The 24,250-nt window shown below is 46.7% G+C and overlaps 1 protein-coding gene across 8 annotated transcripts in view; it reads left to right on the top strand.

Annotated features, from left to right (window-relative positions):
- LOC137425265 (splicing regulator ARVCF) overlaps positions 1-24,250 on the top strand; it is a 193,337-nt gene that overhangs the window by 153,640 nt on the left and 15,447 nt on the right. For 4 of the 8 annotated variants that reach the window (XM_068113513.2, XM_068113511.2, XM_068113514.2 and 1 more), the window contains one exon: positions 16,477-16,578. The exons of the other annotated variants lie outside the window; for them this stretch is intronic. In XM_068113513.2, coding sequence (XP_067969614.1) covers positions 16,477-16,563 — 87 coding nt within the window. In that variant the 3' untranslated portion in view covers positions 16,564-16,578. The remainder of the gene's footprint in view (positions 1-16,476; positions 16,579-24,250) is intronic. 8 annotated transcript variants of the gene reach the window in all.

Below are 24,250 nucleotides of genomic sequence, written 5' to 3'. Positions count from 1 at the left end.
AGACTGCTATTGTAAAGTGGGTCTCCACGTCAAAATCCAGGACGGCCGCCACCATATATATGTCTGAACCCTGTGAGCAAAATATCTTGAAAAATAAGCGAAGTACCTTCTGGTGTGTGGGTGTATCTAGGCATAAGAATGAATGATCGTTTTTAAGGCCATTTTCCCCGCTAGAGCGGGGGTTAGTCTTGCGGGCCCCATGACAATGATGGTTCCCTATTTGAGGCAATGTTTTTATTTTTATGGCCGGATGCCCTTCCTGACGCCAACCCTTAGTCGCCTCTTACGATGCGCAGGGATACGGTGTACCTATTCTAAACCGGGGTACACACCGGGAACCTATTATCCTATTATCAAGAATATATTATCAAGAATTATCCTATTATCCTAGATAAACCTATTATCTAGGCATAAGGAAGAACGCTATTGAAAATTGGGTCGCCACGTCAAAATCCAAGATGGCCGCCTCCATGTTTGTCTGACCCTCGTGAGCGAAATATCATATCACAGCATGTTTTCTGCGTGTTCCACTTTATCAACTCACATCACTTCCCCGACGGGGGACATAGGCGTAACGCTTGTTATCAATGGTGATCTCAAGCTTGTGGAGGAGCTTGTATGTTTAATGTATTTGGGAGGACGACTCGGCCATCCTTGTGCTTTTAGTTTTACATGAATTGACTTGGACCGGTGTGTACGGTGTGTACCCTGGTTAGAATAGGTACACCGTATCCCTGCGTGTCGTAAGAGGCGACTAAGAGGGTTGGCGTCAGGAAGGGCATCCGGCCATAAAAACATTGCCTCAAAAAGAGAACCATGACAATTACAACTACATATGGGCAGGGTACACCCCGAAGTGGAGATCGGTTTCTGAGGTTTGGGACATGGAATGTAGGGACAATGACAGGGAGATCAGGAGAAGTGGTGGAAGTATTGGTCAGAAGAAGAGTGGACATAATATGTTGTGTGCAAGAGACGAGATGGAAGGGAAGTGGTGTGAGAATGGTGAAGGGTAGGCAGGGACAGAAATACAAGTTTGTGTGGCAAGGGTGCCCGGAGGGCGTGAATGGTGTTGGTGTCCTGTTTTCTGAGGAGTTTGTAGACAGTGTGGTGAGTGTGACCAGAGTGAGTGATAGGTTGATGATGGTGAAAATGATGATTGGAAAGCTCTTGGTGAACATCATCTCGGGATATGCTCCGCGGGTTGGTCGGAGCGATGAAGAGAAGTACAAGTTCTGGTGTGCGATAGAGAAGCTGATGGAAAACGTGAAAGATGAGGAAGTTGTTGTGGTAGGAGGAGACCTAAATGGACATGTGGGAAGGAGTATGGACGGTTTTGAGGGAGTTCATGGGGGTTACGGATATGGTGTGAGAAATGGAGAAGGTGAAAGGATTTTGGAGTTTGCTGATAATAATAATAATAATGCATTTATTTTATATAGCGCTTTTCAGGAAGCCCAAAGACGCTTTGACAGAGTGCAAAACATAATGCATCAAAGCAAAACATAAAAACAATTGCAAAAAAAGAAGAATCAATAGGGAAATATTCAAAGCAAAAAGGAGGGAGAAGGAGAGGAGATAGTCAGGGGTTAGATGCTGTGGGTTAAATGTTGAATGCAGTATTGAACAGGTGGGTCTTGAGTGATGTTTTGAATGTGGTGAGTGAGGAGGAGTCTCTGATGGTGTGAGGTAGTGAGTTCCAGAGGGTGGGAGCAGCGATGGAGAAGGCCCTGTCCCCCCAGGATCTAAATTTGGTCCGGATGGTGGGGGGGGGGGGGGGGGGTCAGGAGATTGGTACCAGCAGAGCGGAGGTTGCGGGTGGGAGTGTGTCTGGAGAGAAGGTCAGCCAGGTAGGATGGGGCCAGGTTATGGAGGGCTTTGTAGGTCAAGAGGAGGATTTTGTACTGGATTCTCTGGGAGATGGGGAGCCAGTGAAGCTTGCAAAGGACGGGGGTGATGTGGTCACGGGTCCGGTAATGGGTGAGTAGACGGGCAGCGGAGTTCTGAATGTATTGGAGTTTATTGGTGATTGTTGAGGGTGAACCATAAAAGAGGCTATTGCAGTAGTCCAGACGGGAAGTGATGAAGGCGTGGATAAGGGTTTCTGCAGCCACGGAGGAGAGGGATGGACGGAGACCGGCGATGTTTTTCAGGTGAAAGAAGGCTGTCTTTGTGATCTGTTTAGTGTATTTGTCGAAGGAGAGGGTTTGGTCAAAGATGATGCCAAGATTCCGGATGTGAGGGGAGGTGGATACTGGGATACCATCGATGTTGAGGGCAAAGTTATAGGTGGATTTTATGAGCGTTTTTGGGCCAATGATGATTATTTCAGATTTATCACAGTTAAGTTTGAGGAAGTTGATTTGAAGCCAGGATTTTATTTCAGTGATGCAGTTTGTCAGGATAGAGTGGGTGACGGTGGAGATGGACTTGGTGGAGATGAAATGCTGGATGTCATCGGCGAAGCAGTGGAATTGGAGACCACGACGGTGGATTAAGTGACCGAGGGGGGACAGGTAAAGGATGAAGAGGAGGGGGCCAAGAACTGAACCTTGGGGGACACCTTGGGGGAGGGGAGCAGTGGGGGATTTGCAGTTATTGATGGAGATGAACTGGCGTCTGTCAGAGAGGTATGATTTAATCCAAGAGAGGGCAGTGCCGGTAATGTTAAAGGTGGTTTCAAGTCGGGTGAGGAGGATGGTGTGATCGATGGTGTCAAAGGCGGCGCTGAGGTCGAGGAGGATGAGAATGTTGAGGTTGCCAGCGTCAGAGGAGAGTTGAAGGTAGTTGGTGATTTTGAGGAGAGCAGTTTCAGTACTGTGGTTGGAGCGGAATCCGGATTGGAATGTTTCATACAGGTTATTGGCAGAGAGGTGATGTTTGAGTTGAGTGGCTACAGCGCGTTCCAAAACTTTTGACAGAAAGGGTAGGTTGGAGAAGGAGATGGGTCTGAAGTTATTTAGGGTGTCAGGGTTTAGTCCAGGTTTTTTCAGAATGGGGGTAACAGCAGCAATTTTGAGGGACGGTGGGACGATGCCTGTAGACAGGGAGGAGTTTATTGTTGCAATGATAAGTGGAGAGAGAGCAGGAAGGGAGGCCTTGACAAAGCTGGAGGGGATGGGGTCAAGAGTGCAGGTGGCAGTTTTCATTCCTATGAGGAGTTCAGAGAGGTCAGTAGGGGAGACTGGGGAGAATTGAGACGGGGGATGGCAGGATAAGGGGGGGCAGGTGGTTTGAGGGGGAGCGGGTGCGGCGGTGGTCACGCTGTTGTAGATGTTTTCAATTTTGCGTTGGAAGAATGAAAGGAAGGAGATGCAGTTGTCTATTGTGAATGACTGGGTGGTGGTGTTCAGGGGGCTGAGGAGTTTGTTTATTGTAGAGAAGAGTGCTTTTGGGTTTCCGGAGCCAGAGTGGATAATTTGAGAGTAGTAGGCGGAGCGGGAGAGGGCATCTTTATAGTGTTGTAGGTGGTCCTTGTAGGCCTGGGAGTGAACTGTGAGACCTGTTTTATTGCGGAGTCTTTCAAGTTAGCGAGCACGAGTTTTCATCAGGCGGAGTTCAGGGGCAAACCAGGGAGCAGAATGGGTGAAAGAAACTGTTTTGGTTTTTATAGGCGCAAGTTGGTCAAGGCAGGAGGAGCGAGTGTGGTTGTAGTAGTCAGTGAGGTCAGAAGGGGTGTGGAGGTCAACGAAGGGAGAAGTGCACATTTTTTCAGAGAGGGTGGATGAGAATGAGGTAGGTGAAAGAGCGTTTAGCTTACGGAAGTTGATAGTGCGATAATGCCTTGGTGCTGGGGTGGGGATGTTGATGGTCAGAGTGATGGCTAGGTGGTCAGAGAGAGTGAGGTCGGAGCCAGAGAGATGGTGCAAAATTAGTCCAGTAGAGCAGACTAGGTCCAAAATGTGACCACGGTTATGGGTAGGAAAGTTGACATGTTGAGTGAGGTTAAAGCAGGTGAGTAAATCAGTGAAGTCAGTGGTTATCGTGGAGTCAGTGGAGTCCATGTGGATATTGAAATCACCAAGGAGGAGGATTGAGGGGGAGAGGGAACCTAGCTGGGTCAGAAAGTAGGAGAAGTCAGACAGGAATGATGGGTGTGGTTTGGGAGGGCGGTAGACAACAGCCATGACTGACTGTGTGTGACCAGAGAGTTTAAAAGCCAGGTGTTCAAATGATGGAGCAGAGGCGATGGAGATGAGGCTGGTCCTGATGTCTTGTCGGTGAATAACGGCAATTCCACCACCTTGGCCCTCCGAGCGTGGTTTATTGATGTAAGAATATCCATTGGGTGTGGTGAGGTTGAGTGCGAAGTAGTCCAGAGGTTGTTGCCAGGTCTCAGTGAGACAGAGAAAGTCCAGTTTATTTTCCAGGATGTAGTCGTTCAGGATGAGGCTTTTGTTGTTGAGGGACCGGGTATTGAACAGGGTGAGCTTGATGTTGTTTTGTACGGCGGGTATGAATTCAGGTGATTTGGCCAGGGTTCGCAGACTGGAGGTGCGATTGTGTGCGTTGTTGTGACCAGGTGCGTTGGGACGATGAGTGGGAGTGCGCTGAGCCGACCAGAGGACGGGGATGGAGTGACCTGATTGTAAATAAACAAACTTACGATGAATGTACCTGGGTCGACGCAGGAGTCCATTTGATTTGATTGCAGAGATGCATGATGGGGTGGAGCGGGTATTAAGCAGGAGAAGCCTTGCGGCGGAGTACCGCAGAGCCATGCCAGCAGGAGCGAAGGCACGAGCACGAGGCCAAGGTTGAGGAGGCGAAACAATCGTCACAACCCACGGGAGTGGGCCCGAGGAAACAGCGAAGGAGCCGAGCAGGTGAAGCCAGGAGCAGAGCCGGGACCATGCAGAGGGCAGACAGGAGCGAAGAGACGAGCACGAGGCCAAGGTTGAGGAGGCAAAGCGGCAAATGCAGCGGCAAACAACCGCCGCCGCTAATCAAGATCACGGCGGCAAACCGCCATCACCGCCGCTGCAAACAATGGGCACAATCCACGAGAGCGGGCCCGAGGAAACAGCAAAGGAGCCGAGCAGGTGAAGCTAGGAGCAGCAGAGCAGAGCCGGGACCATGCAGAGGGCAGACTCAATGGCCAAAAATCCGCCACGACCACCAGAAAAGCAAGATACGGACAATGGTCCAGTCAGAGAAGCGGCGAGCAAGTGACGCCAGCGTCCTCTCACGACCGGACCGGAAGCAGTTTATTTCGGCGCCATCATTGCCATCATGCATCATGCATGGAGCTGATTTGTTGATTTGTAATACTCAGTTCCAGAAAGGGGATAATAAGCTTGTTACATACACGTCAGGTGGGTCGACGACAACTGTTGACTACCTGATGGTGCGTAGGCGAGAGAGGGGGCACCTCCAGGACACAAAGGTGATCCCGGGGGAGGAGGCTGTTTCACAGCACCACTTGGTTGTCTGCGACATAAGGTTGAAAGGTGCAAAGAGAGCTCGGCGGGTGAAGTACCAACCGAGAATGAAGGTGTGGAGGTTGAAAGAGGTGACAGTAAGGGAGGCATTAAAAGAGAGGCTGAGTCGGGTCGAGGATGATGTGGTTGAGCTTGAAAGTGGTTGGATGTCAATGAAAGATAGTCTGTTGGGAACCGTTGGTGAGGTATGTGAATGGACAAAAGGACCACCGAGGCACTCGGAAACATGGTGGTGGGATGATGAAGTTGGAAAGAGGATTGACGAGAAGAGGAAGAAGTTCAAGGAGTGGCAGAAGGCGAAGGGTACGGGAGCAGAAAAAGCAGAGCATGAAAGTTATAAGGCAGCCAAGAAGGCTGCAAAGAAAGAGGTAGCAAAGGCGCAGGAGACATGTAGGAAAATGTTCAGAGAATGCTTGGATTCAGAAGAGGGTCAGAGAGCGGTATTCAGGATTGCAAAGCAGATAGCGAAAGAGAGGTGTGATGTGATAGGGGTGAGTTGCTTGAAGGATGAAGTGGGACAAATCGTTGTGGACGCAGATGGAATTAAAGGAAGATGGAAAAGATATATGGAAATGCTGTTGAATACAGAGAATGAATGGGATGGCAACATAGAGAGTAACCCAGTTTTATGACCGGCAGAGAAGATAACTGAGAAGGAAGTTGAGGAAGCGATAAAAGCAATGAAGAGTAGAAAAGCGGGAGGGCCGAAGGGAGTTGTGGGAGATATGTTGAAGGCAGCAGGAAGTTTGGGTGTGAAGAGAATGACAGAGATCTGTAATCTGGTGGTGAAAGAAGGCCGCATTCCAGTGGATTGGGAACTGTGTACCCTTGTCCTTCTATACAAGGGGAAAGGTGACCCTCTGGAGTGTGGCTCGTACCGAGCGATAAAGTTATTGGAGCATGGAATGAAGGTATTGTAAAGGGTGTTGGAGAGGAGGATAAGGAAGAAGGTGAAGATCGACGAAATGCAGTTTGGATTTATGCCAGGAAGAGGAACGACAGACGCGCTCTTTATTGTGAGGCAGTTGCAGGAGAAGTACATGGATAAGAGGAAGAAGTTGTTTCTTGGGTTTGTTGATCTGGAGAAAGCATTCGATAGGGTTCCACGCAAAGTATTGACATGGGCATGGAGGAAGATAGAAGTGGAGGAATGGTTGATCAGAGTTGTGATGGCAATGTACAAAAGAGCGCGCACAGCTGTAAGGACGAAGGAAGAAGGACGGGAACAGTGGTGAGTTTGAGGTGAAGGTGGGAGTGCATCAGGGGTCGGTACTAAGTCCACTACTATTTGTAGCTGTGATGGAGGTGCTGGCTCAGACCGTAAAGGAGGGTTTACCGTGGGAGTTGTTGTATGCAGATGATCTGCTGTTGATTGCGGAAAGTATGGATGGACTGAAGGAAAAGATGAACAAGTGGAAGGAAAGTATGGAGACAAAAGGTCTGAAGGTGAATATAGGAAAGACGAAGGTGATGGCAAGTGGTAAAGCATGTGGTGAGGTGGAAAGAACTGGGAAGTGGCCATGTGCTGTGTGCAGGAAGGGTGTCGGAGTGAACTCCATTCAATATACAATGTGCGCTGAGTGGGTTCATCAAAAATGTAGTGGTCTGAGAGGGTCATTATCCAGTGTGGCAGCTACATTCAAATGTAAGGTGTGCACAGAGGGAGCTGCAGATGGAGGAAATGTTGAGTTGGATCTTGGAGACGGCGTGGAGCTGGAAGGTGTGAAAACATTTTGCTATCTCGGAGACATGCTGAATGGAGAAGGTGGATCAGACTCGGCAACGGTTGCTAGAGTGAGATGTGCATGGAAGAAGTTTCGGGAACTGAGTGGCGTGCTGATGAGGAGGGGAGTGTCGTTGAAGCTGAAGGGAAAGGTGTATGCTGCATGTGAGATGTGTTATTATTTATGGGAGCGAGACATAGGTCATGAATGTAGAGCAGCAACGAAGGCTGGAAAGGGTGGAAATGTGAATGGTTCGGTGGATGTGCGGAGTGTCGCTGAGAGAGAGGAATACAAATGATGAATTGTGAAAGATGATGGGAATAGAGCCTGTGATTGATGCTGTGAAGAGGAACAGGTTGAGATGGTTTGGTCATGTGTTGAGGAAGGATGAAAGTGACTGGTTGAGAAGAGTGATGGAAATGAATGTAGAAGGAAGTAGAGGACGGGGAAGACCGAGAAAGACTTGGCCAAAGACGGTGGAAGAAGACATGCGGGCAAGGGGGTTAACAAGGAGAGATGCAGAAAATAGGGCAAAATGGAGAAGATTGTCATGGGGACCGCAAGGCTAACCCCCGCTCTTGCAGGGAAAATGGCCTTAAAATGCATGTTGTGGTGGTGTTGTATGTGATAAAGCCTCATCTTGAATATTGTGTTGAGTTTTCGATGTCCTCTCTGAGGAAGGACACAGCTTCCACAACAACAACAACAACAACAACAACATGCATTTCAATATATATATCAGAGCTACAGGTCTTTATGGCAAAGACTGGTTACTGTGCACCTGTGACAACAATATCCCAATCACCCCACAAGTCTGGCCTGTACGGTAGGGTGGCAATAAAGAAGCCATTACTCAAAAAGCCCACCTTGAGTCCTGTTTGAGGCATGCAAAAAAAAAAAAAAACACTCCGGAGATTCTGACACTCCGGAGGGCACTTGTCAGGAAAGAAGGGAAAATGGATGGAGCAAAATACAAAAAAATTCTAGAGGAAAACCTGCTGCCCTCTGCAAGAAAGCTGAAATTGGGATGGAAATTCACCTTTCAGAATGACAACGATCCGAAGCACACAGCCAAAGCAACATTGGAGTAGCTCGGGAACAAAAAGATAAATGTCCTCGAGTGGCTCAGTCAGAGCCCGACCTAAATCCAATGGAAAATCTGTGGCATGACTTGAAGATTGCTGTCCATCAACGCTCCCCACACAACTTGACTGAGCTTGAACAGTTTTGTCCAGAAGAATGGGCAAATATTGCCCAATCAAGGTGTGTAAAGTTGTGAGAGACCTATCCCAACAAACTCACAGCTGTAATTTGTTGTTGTTTTTTTTTTGTTGTTGTTGTTGTTGTTGTATACTGAATCGAGGCACGTGAAAGAGCTGACATTTACTTCACAAACAAATCAACCAGACAAACAAAATATATAAAAAGAGGGAGCGGAAGACAAGAGAATGGGAAACACACAAACACTTGAGAGCACACAACATTTAAGAGCAGGGAGATGTGTGGGAGGGAGAGGGCTTGGGGGGGAGGAGGCGTGGGAAGGGGGGGGGGGGGTGGGAGAAGTATAAAACACAAGGACACCAAGGACTTCCAGGACAGAAGTTGGTATTTCAAAAAGTGGAATTGGGGTGAAATTATCGGCGATAGAAAAGATCAAGGTTTTGGATGGGGGAAGATAAGAGATGGTGGTGAACAGCTGTTTTAAAGACCTGGAGGGTGGAGTGCGATTGAAGAGTGAGGGAGTTTGTTCCAGAGGCGGGAGAAAAGAGGAATGAAGGAGTGAAGGTGAGCAGAGAGTCTTGATTTTGGCAGTTTAACCATAAGAGGGTTGCAGGCAGATCTTGTGCGACCTGTAGGAATATTTGCGGGACAGAGCCCAGAGAGAGCTGGGGGGGCAAGGCCAGAGAGGAGTCGGTAGAAGAGGGAAAGACCGCCAACCTGCCTGCGGTGAGTGAGTGAGAGGGCCTTGGAGTTAGCTTCATCGCGGGAGATTCCAATGATTCTGAATGGTTTGCTTTCAACAGCGTGAAGACGAGCTAGGTGTGAGGCAGGAGCACCAGCCCAGAGGGGAGAGCAGTATTCCATTGAGCTGCGGATGAAAGCCTTGTACGTGGTGCGGAGCTCAGGTGTGCCAAGGAAGGACTTCGCACGACGGAGGATGCCCAGTAGGCGACTGGCTTTGGAGGCCAGATTTGAAATGTGGTTTTCCCAGGAAAGATCATGGCAGATAGTGAGACCCAAAAGTTTGAGTGACAGAACTTCTTGGAGAGGATTATTCAGAAAGTAGATGGGAGGGTTGTCCAGTCGGTCTTTTCGGAGAGACATCGTAAGAGTGTGAGATTTGTCAGGATTGAAAGACATGTTCCACTTGTTTGCCCAGTCTGTTATTTTGTCCAGGTCTGCAGAGAGTGAGGAGGCTGCAGACTGCCGATCTGAGGGATGAAGAATGGAGCGAAAGAGAGTAGAGTCATCAGCAAAGAGATAGAGAGGATTTTCAAGAGAGTCGGAGAGATCATTGATGAAGACCAGAAAAAGCACAGGGCCCAGAACACTGCCTTGGGGAACTCCAGCCTGAACAGGAAGAGGAGATGAGATAAACCCATTCAGGGCCACACGTTGACTACGACTAGAGAGGAAGTCCGCCAGCCATGCGTGGAGATTTCCATGGATACCAACAGAGGAGAGTTTGGTGAGCAGAGCGGGGTGCCAGACCGTATCGAAGGCACGTGATATGTCAAGGGAGACAGCTCTAATTTCCTGTTTTCCATTCAGGACCTCCATCCATTGCTGAGAAAGCAGTAGCAGCATGTCCAGAGTAGAGTGACCAGGTCTGAAACCAAATTGATGATCAGAGATCAAGCCATTGGAGAAGAGGAAAGATTTCATATCTGAAGCAATGATGGATTCCATGACTTTACTGATAATTGAGAGAAGGCTGATTGGTCTGCAGTTTCTGGGAACTGTTTTTGCACCTTTTTTGTGCAAAGCGGTGATGTTGGCAGATTTCCAAGCAGATGGCAGATGACCTTGAGCAAAAGAGAGTGTGAAGAGAACAGAGAGAGGGAGTGAAAGAGCGGAAGAACAAGATTTTAGGACCCGTGGGCTGATGCCGTCAGGTCCAGTTGCAGAATCAGAGTCGAGGGTTGACAGAAACTTTTCCACCTTGTCAGGAGGAAAGGACACAGAGTCCAGGAGGAGCTGGGTACGACTGGGTACGGTGGGTACAGAGAGGGATGGGTTTGGGACACAAGATTTAGAGGCAAACACAGAGTTGAGGCATTCAGCTTTTTCACGCGCGGAGTCAGCCGTGTGGCCGTTTGAGGTGAGGGAGGGGATGGAGGGGGAACAAACACCAGAAACAGATTTGACCAGACGCCACCAGGATTTGGAAGAGGGAGACAGATAACAGAGTTCTGTCCTGAGAACGGAGAGATATTGTTTCCTGGCTCTCCTGAGGGTGGACACACACTTTTTCGGGGTTTGTGAAAGGAAATGAGATTTCCTTCCGTTGGATTTGCTTTCCAGGAGACGAAAGCAAGTTGTTTCTGGGCAATAGCCTCACCACAAGATTCCGTGTACCATGGACGGGAGGAAGGGTATGACAACTGAAGACGAGATGGGATAAATCTGTGCATGAGAGAGAGCAGTTTACTTTGGAAGAATTCCCAGGATGAGTTGATGTCAGAGGCGGTAGAGATGGGAGACCAGTCCAGATGATTGATGGCTGCTTGAAGACCATGCCAGTTGGCCTGAGTGAAATGCCAGACTCGTCGACGCTGAGGAGGCTCTCTGAGAATGGTCAGAGAGATGTCCACTTTAACAAGCACATGGTCAGATGAGCCGATTGGAGCTTTTGCGAGGAGCAGAAGACAGAAACAGAAGATTTCCCTTGCGAGGAGCAGAAGAAGAGCAGCAGACATTTTCAGGGAAGTTAGTCATAACCAAGTCAAGAAGAGAAGATGCTCCGTTGATTGAGATCCGGGTCGGGAAATTGACAGATTGTGTCAGTCCCAGTGAGTCGCAGAAGTCCTTTGCTGAAGAGCCATGGCTGGTGAGAGAGGTACCCACACCCAGCCAACTGGCATGGTGACAATTGAAATCACCACATATGAGGAAGAGAGAGTTGGGATGGGTAGATAGAAGTTGGTCCATGTTATCAGACAGCGAGATGTAGATGGAGTCATCACTGTTTGGTGGACGGTACAACACACATATGAACAAAAGGTGGGAGCGAAGGGGAAGGCGTAGCCAAAGGTATTCCTGGGGGTGAGGTGGAGAGAGGGCAGTGCGGGGCGAGTGAGGAAGAGTTTTTTATAAAGATAGCAACCCCCCCCCCTCCAGGACGAGGCTCAGGTCTATCATACCGGAGGAGGGAGTAACCTGGGAGAGATACCAAGGAATCAGAGACATCATGAAGGAGGAAAGTTTCTGTTGAGCAGATCACGTCTGGTTTGTCAGAAGCAACCTGTATGGAGAGATCAGTTAAGTTTGAGCGAAGGCCCCGGATGTTTGAGGTCCATACTGTTAAAGAAGAGGAAGGGGGAGCATCGGATACAGAACAGGGGGGGGGGGGGGGGGGAGCGGTAGGGTATGATGTGGAAGAGGAGGAAGAGGTAGGGAGAGCTGTTGAAGGTGTGTCAGAGATTTCAGAACAGCTTGGAGAAAGGGAGGAATGGGGCGGACAAAAGGTTTGATGGTGATTGGGTGAGGCGCAGTGAGGTGTTGTTTGAGGAGGGGGAAGAGTGAGGCAGAAGGTTGAGGGAGATGAAGGTGAGAGTTGGAAGGGGGGAGAAGTGGGGAGGACACTTTGAGGAGGAGGAGTGAGGGAGGGTCTCAGAGGGGAGGGGTGTGGGGGGAGTTTAGGAGGGAAGGGGCAAGGGGGGAGATCTGAAAGGGATGGGTGATGGGGAAGATTTGGAGGGGAGGGGCAAGGGGGAAGATTTGAAAGGGATGGGTGATGGGGAAGATTTGGAGGAGAGGGGTGAGATTGGATTTTGAAAAATGTAAGATTAATGGGAAACGAACATTTCTTGCAAAATTAGTTTCTTGCGACCTTCGAGTCAAAAATACTTTTGAGGACGCTGAAGGATGGGTGGAGTTCTGGAGAGTTTAGGGAATGAATGAAAGAGGCACTGTAGCTGTAAGAGATGGAATTTTTTTTTGGAATGAATAGATTTGGTGAGCAAGTCGAAAGCATCCTTTTATAGAACAAGAAGAAAAAGGTGTTGTAGTATTTGACGGAATACCATTCTTCAGGGGACAGATGAAACATTTTTTAATGACCTGAACACGTGATCACGAATAACGTGGTCAAAGAACGAACGAACAAATAAGAACGAAACGGATAAGAACAGAGAAGGGATTTTTTTTTTTTTTTTTTGTGTTGGGATGAAAACAGAGACAGAGACCGAACGTGGAACGTGAAAAATAGAGACCGAAAGGAATTGCGAGCGCAATCGAAGAAACCGCTGAGACAGAAACAAAGCCTCAAGCCAAGGTCAGACACGGTAGCCTCCTAGTACTACACGAGGCGTCAGAATATGCGACACGAACTGTACCGACGATTCTGTACACAGGTATGAAAAACCGACACCAAGAATACTATTAGAGACACACCAATAGTTACATACACACCGAAAGAAAGATAAGATAAAGTTTCGTCCTGTGGTAAAGCCGGTATTACGACAAAAACACAATTGTGAAAAGTTACTTATTAACTTCGAAAGCGTGCGCGCATGCACAGCTTTGAAGAGACGTGACGTCACGTGACTTCCCGAGACGAGAAGAGACGTGAAGAGACTTTGAAGAAATTTAAAACGTTAGACAAGTGGTCGATGTTCGGGGAAGTTAGGGGGAGAAGAGAAAATCTAAGAAATAAGCAATACAGCGAAGGAAAGAACTTAAATTCACAAAACACCTATGAACACCTATGGGCCGAGATAAACTAGGCCGCGCATGCGGTGGGACAGAGAAGGATTAAATTATACAAAAGTTTGCAGGAATTGCGAATCAACAGCAACTGGAAAACACCCTGCAACACATGCACAATAAAAAACGAGTAGAAATTGACGAATACACGAATGGAAAAAATACTTTAACTTTTGCTGCCGTCCAGAGGTCGAACACGCTTCCTTGCTCCAGGGACCGGAAACGGAAGTCAATTGTCAAAGGTGCTTCCACCAAGTATTAACTCAGGGGTGTGGACACCTATCCAACCAAGATATTCTAGTTTTGTATTTTTAATTAATATTCTGAAATTTGTAGAATTTGTTTTTCACTTGCAAGATGTGGGTTATGATGTTTAAATAAATGTGTAAAAAGTCTTATTTAATGCAATTTACACATATATGCAGTGCCGATAGAAAGTCTACACCCCCTTTCAAAATTTTCACCTTTTGTTGCCGTTTTTTTTACTGCATGGTCTCGGCTCGTGGAAGAGCTATGACACAGAACAAATCATGACGCAACATAACTGAGGGAACAGGAGAAAGGGAAATGCCAACAGCAGGGTAGAGGGAGAAAATAGACTGAGACTGACAAACAAGGGATGCAGGTAACCATGAGAGGTAAGAGAGAACACAAAGGGTGGACAAGATGGATACATAAGGGAAATGTTTGGGAGCGGAGAGGGTGGTTTAACAGGTGTAGAAAAGATCACGATTTTGGATGGAGGATGACTTGACATGGTGGTGAACAGCTGTCTTGAAGATCTGGAGGTAAGAATGAGATTGAAGAGGGTATGGAAGGTGGTTCCATAGGTGGGGGGGAAAAAGGAATAAATTGTTGATTATCAGTGGTTCTGGATTTAGGCAGTTTCACTAGAAGGGGGTTGCTGGTGGACCACATGCATCCTGCAGATACCCGAGGGTAGCAAAGCACGGAGATTGAACAGATGCTGTTTTCTGGCTCTCTCGAGAGTAGACACACACTTGTTACAGACTTTGTGGAATGATCTGAGGTTGTCTTCAGTGTGATTTGCTTTCTCGGAGGAGAATGAAAGTTGTTTTAAAGCAACTGCCTCACCACAGGATTCAGAGTACCAAGAGCAGGATGGGTAAGATTAATTGAAGAGATGGGATGAATCTGTGCATGAGAGAACAGGTTTCTGGAGAAGAATTCCAAATGTAGAAGCAGGTCACATGCGAATATGTGGAACCGGCAAATGTTGGGACCGCGACTGTTGAGGTCTGACTGTATGTGTGGGTATATGTGTATATAAGCACAAAGTAAAACGAGTGCTCATTTACATCTGTATGATGTCGAATAAATAAAGAAGATATAAGCACAGGCTGAGGCTTCAGACTTTGGCACACTCACGAGGCTGCACCGTCGAATAAACTGTTCCAACCTGTCGTATTTGGCGAGCTTTTACTAGTATGTATGTCCACATATTTACGGTTTCGGGTCAACAAAAAGGGGGATATCCTCAGTTCCCCTCGGACTTACTGGGCCTGAGGCTACCAGACATAGATAACTTCATGCCACGGCAGGTTGATAGTCAACCGCGAACACCAATTGGTCCGCCACGCGGTTACAGGGTTCTCTGTCTAGCTTACTGTTTACCTGGCCCGTGCGCTTAAGTCCAACCGGGTAACGCGCCTTCGGCCATGCACCAATCTTATCTTCATGAGATCTTTAATTAGGGCGGCCGAGTTTTACCGCTTGGTGCATGCGGGACTGAATGAGCCAATTAGTCGGGGAATTATAATATCCCGGGCTGACTTAAGTGCGAACAGCGCTGGATCAATGGAGGAAAAGACAAATGCGGACAGTTTAAAAGGAACATCAACAAGGAACCGCCTTTAGACTGCCATTTTTCCCCACAGAGTAGGGGTTGGCCTTTTTTGGGCACCGTGGTCCCCTTTTTGAAGCAATGTTTTATGGCGGATGCCCTTCCTGCCGCCAACCCTGTTAGTCGCCTCTTGCGACACACAGGGAATTACCAGTGAACTGGTACTCAAATTTGCCGACCTCGGAAGGATGACAGGCTGAGTCAACCCACCTGGCGTTAATTTATCGATCGACCGGGATTCAAACCCAGGATCCTAGGACCCCAAGCTCGCACCCTAACCGCTAAGCCAACACCAGGCTTCAACATCAACAAGGGATTTATTATAATTATTGACAAGGCTCTAGCAAATCAAAGCATACAGTGAGCCATCGCAAGCAAATGAAGATTGCAAGCAAGTATGTACAGAGCAAAGAAAATGGACGAGAGCCAACCCTTAACCTATGCCTTAGCTGCCTCTATTACATAATACAGGGTGTCCATCAGACATTCACGGGAGGTAAGAAAAGGTTAGAAAGAGACAGTGCGAGGATCAAGACCTCTCGCTTTCTGGGTGGGAGCAGTCATGCTCTCGTGACCCAACGCTAAAGGGAAAGGTAAAGGAGGGAGGAATTTATATGGTGTTTAATGGTGCGTGGCGGAGATGATACGAGGTGTGGTGCACGTAAGTATGTGTAGGTGCAGGAGAGAAAATGCGAAAATGCATTATCAGTCGGTGGCTGCTCCGGTTGGAGGTGGGTGGTTGCTCTGAAAAGAACAGTTGGTGGTGTAATGCCTTTTTGTTGAGCTCTTTTGAGTTGTCAGAACGATCTTTATATGACAAAAGCTGAGAAAAGAAGTGTAAGATAATAGCCGACTGTGTGAGAACTAAAAGATATATGCAGCGTGGCTTGGCTTCGACTCTATGGTCTGCTCGGTCCATCCATCTGAATGCCTCGACCCCCAGCTCACCCCGCCAACACGAGCACCACCTCTCGAGCGTCCTTTCACAAGCAATGAACTCGAACCAGAGCTACCACAAGACCAAAGCCAGAACCAGCGTGCTCAGCCCTAAGGCTCTTTTATAATGCCTTGGCTTAGGCGGGGCCAACAATCGGATCAAAATGAGCTCTTGATGAAAATATGGCTGCCAATTGGCGCATCACCGTTTAGCCCCGCCCATGCCAGCTACAAGTTGCTGTACTATTTTCCACTTACTTTGAGTTAAACAAAAAAAACAATCGGCCGTTACCACGTTCGGCAATTTTTCAAACCTTTAAGGACATTAATTGATGTTTTAATATTACATGTCCCATCTCAAGTTAGAATGCATCTTATTGAGAGATGAGATGAGATATGAATGTTTTTATTTGCATTTAAATACGGAATGTTTTCGGTAAGAATGATTAGCCCATGGATTTGAGCAGGGTGGGTACATGGAGACTGTGGTTGTTAAAGGTTAACCCTGTTTACTGCTAGGATCAGCTAGCTTCTAACATCAAAATTGACCGCTTCCCTTCCTGCTCTTCTCCACCCCCCGCAGGCCTCTCCTCCTGGAGAGGTCCCGATGCGCTTGGCTGCCGGTGCAGCTGATGGTGATGGACGTAAGGGTGGCGATTCATGGGTGTGACAGTTTAAGTCTCCAGTATGTACCATACCTTAAACTATGCTCATCGCATTGGTGTCTATCCCATTTTGACTCGATAAGCCATGTAGTCAGCCACCTGTCTGCTGGACAATATCCGTACTTTTTCCCAACATTTTCACTCTCCTTGATCACATTTTGATGATTTTGAAGAATCGTGCAATAAGAAATATCGATTTTGAACGTTCATCACTTTACAGCAAGACATTCTTCCAGGTTGATGTTCCAGCAACAACTAATTGACCACAGGGAAGAAATTGTATTGGTAAATGCCATTCCGGAAGAAAGCCTGAGGATGTTTGATAGCTGCAGTTCTATATTATAGTATATATATGTTTTAATATACTATTGCATGTATACCACCCAAAACCGCAAGTCGTCTTCGATGGAAGCTGTATATGCCAGATTTAATTCCGCGAATATCTGAATTAAAAGGCAAAAATTAGGCAGTGCACCACCCAAGTGATTGCTGTGACATAGGCTCATGTGTGTTAACATGCATGCATGATTAGCCAAACAAACGGATTACCCGATATAGTTTTATTTCCTTCCAGGGGTTCTCAATAACCCGGTTTATGTGGGAAAGATGGAAGAGCAGAATAAGAGCAAAGGGTCAACAAGCACACAATGGGGAAAAATAAAACCGAGAGAATGATAACACATGGATACATCACAGCATAAGAGGTGGAATGCAGGTGAAAAGTGGGAACAGAATCTCAACAATCAAAAAAAATGGAGTGGTAGAAATGAGAAATCATGAGATGGAGTTTGAGCAGCAGACTTGAAATGCCTGAGGAAAAAGCTGGAGACAACAGATTCAGGATGGAAGGACTGGAAGGTGGTTGCACATGCAAGAGAAAGAGAGTTAATTCGATGAAGATGACTGTTAAGTTACATTGGGGGAGGGTAACAAACAAGGAAAGGGTTTCTGGTAAGAATGCATGTGGTCTGGAGGGGCAAGGGCTGGGTGGAGGGGTGAAAGGACAGGAGGATCAAGATTAGAATAGAGGCGATCAAAAGCAGAAAAAATACCAGCCTAACATCCTGCCTGAAGTGAGCAAGAAGCTTATCCTGGGATTCAGCCTCTTGTGAGAACAAAATGTCTTGACAACAAAATGTGACGAGCGTTACGCCTAGGTCCCCCGTCGGGGAAGTGATGTGAGTTGACAAAGTGGAAGACGCAGAAAACATGCTATGATATGATATTTCGCTCACAAGGTTCAGACATACATGGAGGCGGCCATATTGGATTTTTACGTGGCGACCCAATTTTCAATAGCATTCTTCCTTATGCCTAGATACACCCACACACCAGATTAGAAGTTGGTACTTCGCTTATTTTTCAAGATATTCCGCTCACAAGGTTCAGACATACATGGCGGCGGCCATCTTGGATTTTGACGTGGCGACCCAATTTACAATAGCGTTCTTCCTTATGCCGAGATACACCCACACACCAAATTAGAAGTTGGTACTTCACTTATATTTCAAGATATTCATCTCACAAGGTTCAGACATACATGGTGGTGGCCATCTTGGATTTTGACATGGTGACCCAATTTTAAACAGTGTTCTTGCTTGTGCCTGGATACACCCACACACCAGATTAGAAGTTGGTACTTCGCTTATTTTTCAAGATATTTCGCTCATAAGGTTCAGACATATACAGTCACGTGAAAAAGTAAGTACACCCCATGTAAAGTTTTGACTTTTTCAACATATTTCAACATACAGCTATTTGATCTTCATTTCAACAATATTGATAGATAAAGGTGATATAATATAACAAATATCATGAAACATTTACATTTTGTAGTCCATTGTATAATTTAAATAAACATAAATGAAAATTTCGCATGTGGAAAAAGTAAGTACACCCCTACATTTATCACTACTTCAAATACCTAAAATTAGAATCAGGTGCACCAGCTCAGGTGCAAATGATTAGAACATCGTTAGAGAGGATCTTGGAGCAACCTGTCTTATTTAAACCTGAGACATTTCGTTTGGTTTGCTCTTTGTTGTTGAAGTGGGCGGCGTCACCATGCGTAGATCAAAAGAGCTCTCTGAGGCCTTCAGAAAGAAGGTTATAGATGCCTACGAGTCTGGGAAGGGATTTAAAAAGATCTCCAAACAATTTGAAATCAATCATTCGACTGTCCGGAAGATCACCTACAAGTGGAGAAGATGCCAAACAACTGCCAACTTGTTCAGGCCAGGCCGCCCCAGCAAGTTCAGCCTGAGAGCAGACCGCAAGATGCTGAAAGAAGTCTCGAAGAACCCCAGAATGTCATCATGGGACCTACAGGTAGCCCTTGCCACTGTTGATGTCAAAGTGCACGAGTCTACCATTAGAAAGAGGCTGCACAAATTTGTTCTACATGGGAGGTGTGCCAGGAGGAAACCTTTGCTGTCCAGAAAGAACATCAGGGCAAGACTAAAGTTTGCCAATGAACACCTAGGCAAAGACCAGCACTTCTGGAACAATGTGCTCTGGACAGATGAGTCAAAGGTAGAGCTATTTGGCCACGGTAGCATAAGACATTTTTGGCGAAAACCAAAGACAGCATTTGACCACAAGAACCTGATACCAACTGCAAAGCATGGTGGTGGAAATATTATGGTTTGGGGCAGCTTTGCTGCATCAGGGCCTGGGCAGCTCACCATCATAGAATCCACTATGAATTCTTCATTGTACCAGAGGGTGCTTGAGGATAATGTGAGGGCATCTGTTGGGGGGTTGAAGCTCAACCAAAGGTGGACCTTGCAACATGACAATGACCCTAAACATACCAGTAAATCCACCAAGGAATGGCTGAAAAGAAATAAATGGAGGGTTCTGGAATGGCCAAGTCAAAGCCCGGATCTAAATCCCATCGAGATGTTGTGGGGGGATTTGAAACGTGCTGTGCAGCAAAGAACCCCTCAAACATCGCACAGCTGAAAGAATTCTGCATGGAGGAGTGGGCAAAAATTCCTCCCAGTCGATGTCAGAGACTGGTAGACAGTTATAAGAAACGCCTACTTGAGGTTGTTTCTGCCAAAGGGGACAATACCACCTATTAGAGCCAAGGGTGTACTTACTTTTTCCACATGCGAAATTTGCATTTGTTTATTTAAATTATACAATGGACTACAAAATGTAAATGTTTCATGATATTTGTTATATTATATCACCTTTATCTATCAATATTGTTGAAATGAAGATCAAATAGCTGTATGTTGAAATATGTTGAAAAAGTCAAAACTTTACATGGGGTGTACTTACTTTTTCACGTGACTGTATATGGTGGCGGCCATCTTGGATTTTGACGTGGCGACCCAATTTTCAATAGCGTTCTTCCTTATGCCGAGATACACCCACACACCAAATTACAAGTTGGTACTTCGCTTATTTTTCAAGATATTCATCTCACAAGGTTCAGACATACATGGCGGTGGCCATCTTGGATTTTGACGTGGGTTGCACCCACACACCAAATTCGAATGCGGTCCTTCGCTTACGCATGCCCGCAGGCACGCACGCACGCCCGGACAGACGGACGGATGGACGGACACACGGACGGAGGGGAAAACCATAGTCCCCCTTTCACTCCGCTGTGCGACGGGGGACAAAAAAAAGTTAAGGGGCGTGAATATTTTCTGAAGGCACTGGACATGACATTGAGGGGGGGATAGGTAGGGAGAGAGACAACATGGGAAACAGTAGCAGTACCAAACTATAGCGTGGAGCCATTATTCATTGCACTTTGGATGAAGGCCAAGGTTTGGTCCTGTGTGTGTTGGCAGGCTTTCAGGCCATCTTAGGACAGGATATACAGTCACGTGAAAAAGTAAGTAAGTACACCCCCATGTAAAGTTTTGACTTTTTCAACATATTTCAACATACAGCTATTTGATCTTCATTTCAACAATATTGATAGATAAAGGTGATATAATATGAAAAATATCATGAAACATTTACATTTTGTTGTCCATTGTATAATTTAAATAAACATAAATGCAAATTTCGCATGTGGAAAAAGTAAGTACACCCTTGGCTCTAATAGGTGGTATTGCCCCCTTTGGCAGAAACAACCTCAAGTAGGCGTTTCTTATAACTGTCTACCAGTCTCTAACATTGACTGGGAGAAATTTTTGCCCATTCCTCCATGCAGAATTCTTTCAGCTGTGCGATGTTTGAGGGGTTTCTTGCATGCACAGCTCGTTTCAAATCCCACCACAACATCTCGATGGGATTTAGATCCGGGCTTTGACTTGGCCGTTCCAGAACCCTCCATTTCTTTCTTTTCAGCCATTCCTTGGTGGATTTGCTGGTATGTTTAGGGTCATTGTCATGTTGCAAGGTCCACCTTCGGTTGAGCTTCAACTTTCCGACAGATGGCCTCACATTATTCTCAAGCACCCTCTGGTACAATGAAGAATTCATAGTGGATTCTATGATGGTGAGCTGCCCAGGCCCTGATGCAGCAAAGCTGCCCCAAACCATAATATTTCCACCACCATGCTTTACAGTTGGTATCAGGTTCTTGTGGTCAAATGCTGTCTTTGGTTTTCACCAAACATGTCTTCTGGTACTGTGGCCAAATAGCTCTACTTTTGACTCATCTGTCCAGAGCACATTGTTCCAGAAGTGCTGGTCTTTGCCTCGGTGTTCATTGGCAAACTATAGTCTTGCCCTGATGTTCTTTCTGGACAGCAAAGGTTTCCTCCTGGCACACCTCCCATGTAGATCAAATTTGTGCAGCCTCTTTCTAATGGTTGACTCGTGCACTTTGACATCAACAGTGGCAAGAGCTACCTGTAGGTCCCGTGATGAAATTCTGGGGTTCTTGGAGACTTCTTTCAGCATCTTGCGGTCTGCTCTCAGGCTGAACTTGCTGGGGCGGCCTGGCCTGAACAAGTTGGCAGTTGTTTGGAATCTTCTCCACTTCAAGATGGTCTTCCGGACAGTCGAATGATTGATTTCAAATTGTTTGGAGATCTTTTTAAATCCCTTCCCAGACTCGTAGGCATCAATAACCTTCTTTCTGAAGGCCTCAGAGAGCTCTTTTGATCTAGGCATGGTGACGCCGCACATTTCAACAACAAAGAGCAAACCAAACTAAATGTCTGAGGTTTAAATAAGACAGGTTCCTCCAAGATCCTCTCTAACGATGTTCTCATAATTTGCACCTGAGCTGGTGCACCTGATTCTAATTTTAGGTATTTCAAGTAGTGATAAATGTAGGGGTGTACTTACTTTTTCCACATGCGAAATTTGAATTTATGTTTATTTAAATTATACAATGGACAACAAAATGTGAATGTTTCATGATATTTGTTGTATTATATCACCTTTATCTATCAATATTGTTGAAATGAAGATCAAATAGCTGTATGTTGAAATATGTTGAAAAAGTCAAAACTTTGCATGGGGTGTACTTACTTTTTCACGTGACTGTATAGAGGTCATAGTGAGTCCCAGGAGTTCCAGAGACTTTACCTCTCCCAGTGGATGATAACAGGATGCCCACTCCCAAAGGATGACCACATCACAAATCTAGACTTTGCAGAAAATGTGTTTTAGTGAATATGAGGGATTAGGGGAGGGAGCCTGTGGCTCTCTTTCCAGGGGAGGGAGATATGGCCATGGGGAGCACAACTTAAGGTTAGGGCATGGTCACGATGCCACATAGCCAGTTGGGTCTGGATCTGGTTGCTGGTATCTGAGAAGATTTTCGAATGAAATACCCATATTTGGGGAAAAATCCTCCTTTCACTCCCTTTAAGTCAGTGGATCCGAATGGGGGAGCACAACCCCATGAGGCCTTACTGTACTGATGCATTGCACCAAATTTGGTCCGTATTGCTCAGGTAGATGTGGAGAAGATGTTTTAGTGAAATTGAGGGATTCGGGGAGGGGGCCCGTGACCCCATTTCAGGGGCAGATACGACCATGAGGAGCACAACTTAAGGTTAGGGGAAGGTCTTGGTGGCAAGTTTGGTCGAGATCTGTCTGGCAGTATCTGCAACGAAGAATTTTGAATGAAATACCAATATTTGGAGCAACGGCCCTCCCCCTCTCTCCCTTCACCTCCTTTATAGGGGGCACATCTGGATGGGGAGCACAACCCCATGACACCTTGCTGTTATGATGCATCGTACCAAATTTGGTCCATATCGATCTGGTAGTTTGTGAGGAAATGTTTTAGGGAATTGTTGACGGACGGACGGACATATGTACGTCTGGCCGAACACCAGGACTCACTCTGAGGTTATTTCAGAGAAATACTCTTTCAGAGAAATACTCTGAAATAACCTGACTATAACTGTGAGCAGTGCTGTCTGCTACCCACGTGGAGCCTCATTTGTACAATTTCTGGGAAATTGGAGGCCAAATCCATCATCGACAGGAAAAACTAGAACGGCACTCAGTAGAGAGCATACCCCTCCACCTTGCTGGCCAATATCACTCAATGGTGAGGAATCAACAACAACAACATGCATTTTAAGGCCATTTTCCCTGCTAGGTCGGGGGGGGGGGGGGGGGGTTAGCCTTGCGGTCCCCATGACAATCTTCTCCATTTTGCCCTATTTTCTGCATCTCTCCTTGTTAACCCCCTTGCCCGCATGTCTTCTTCCACCATCTTTAGCCACGTCTTTCCCAGTCTTCCCCGTCCTCTACTTCCTTCTACATTCATTTCCATCCCTCTTCTCAACCAGTCACTTTCATCCTTCCTCAACACATGACCAAACCATCTCAACTTGTTCCTCTTCACAGCATCAATCACAGGCTCTATTCCCATCGTCTTTCACAATTCATCATTTGTCTTCCTCTCTCTCAACGATACTCCACACATCCACCGAACCATTTGCATTTCCACCCTTTCTAGCCTTCGTTGCTGCTCTACGTTCATTACCCATGTCTCGCTCCCATAAATCATAACACTTCTCACACATGCAGCATACACCTTTCCCTTCAGCTTCAACGACACTCCCCTCCCCATCAGCACGCCACTCAGTTCCCGAAACTTCTTCCATGGACATCTCACTCGAGCAACCGTTGCCGAGTCTGATCCACCTTCTCCATTCAGCATGTCTCCGAGGTAGCAAAATGTTTTCACACCTTCCAGCTTCACGCCGTCTCCAAGATCCAACTCAACATTTCCTGCATCTGCAGCTCCCTCTGTGCACACCTTACATTTAAATGTAGCTGCCACACTGGTTAATGACCCTCTCAGACCACTGCATTTTTGAAGAACCCACTCAGAGCACATTGTACATTGAATGGAGTTCACTCCAACATCATTCCTGCACACACAGCACATGGCCACTTCCCAGTTCTTTCCACCTCACCACATGCTTTACCACTTGCCATCACCTTCGTCTTTCCGATATTCACCTTCAGACCTTTTGTCTCCATACATTCCTTCCACTTGTTCATCTTTGCCTTCAGTCCATCCATACTTTTCGCAATCAACACCAGATCATCTGCATGCAATAACTCCCACGGTAAACCTTCCTTTACGTTCTGAGCCAGCACCTCCATCACAGCTACAAATAGTAGTGGACTTAGTACTGACCCCCTGATGCACTCCCGCCTTCACCTCAAACTCACCACTGTTCCCGTCCTTCGTCCTTTCAGCTGTGCGCGCTCTTTTGTACATTGCCATCACTACTCTGATCAACC

This window comes from Myxine glutinosa, chromosome 4 (genome assembly GCF_964187855.1).
Source record: "Myxine glutinosa chromosome 4, kmMyxGlut1.1, whole genome shotgun sequence".
In the NCBI taxonomy this organism is placed as follows: domain Eukaryota; kingdom Metazoa; phylum Chordata; class Myxini; order Myxiniformes; family Myxinidae; genus Myxine; species Myxine glutinosa.
Note: the sequence above shows the minus strand (reverse complement) of the source record. Positions and strands in the feature narration are given on the sequence as shown.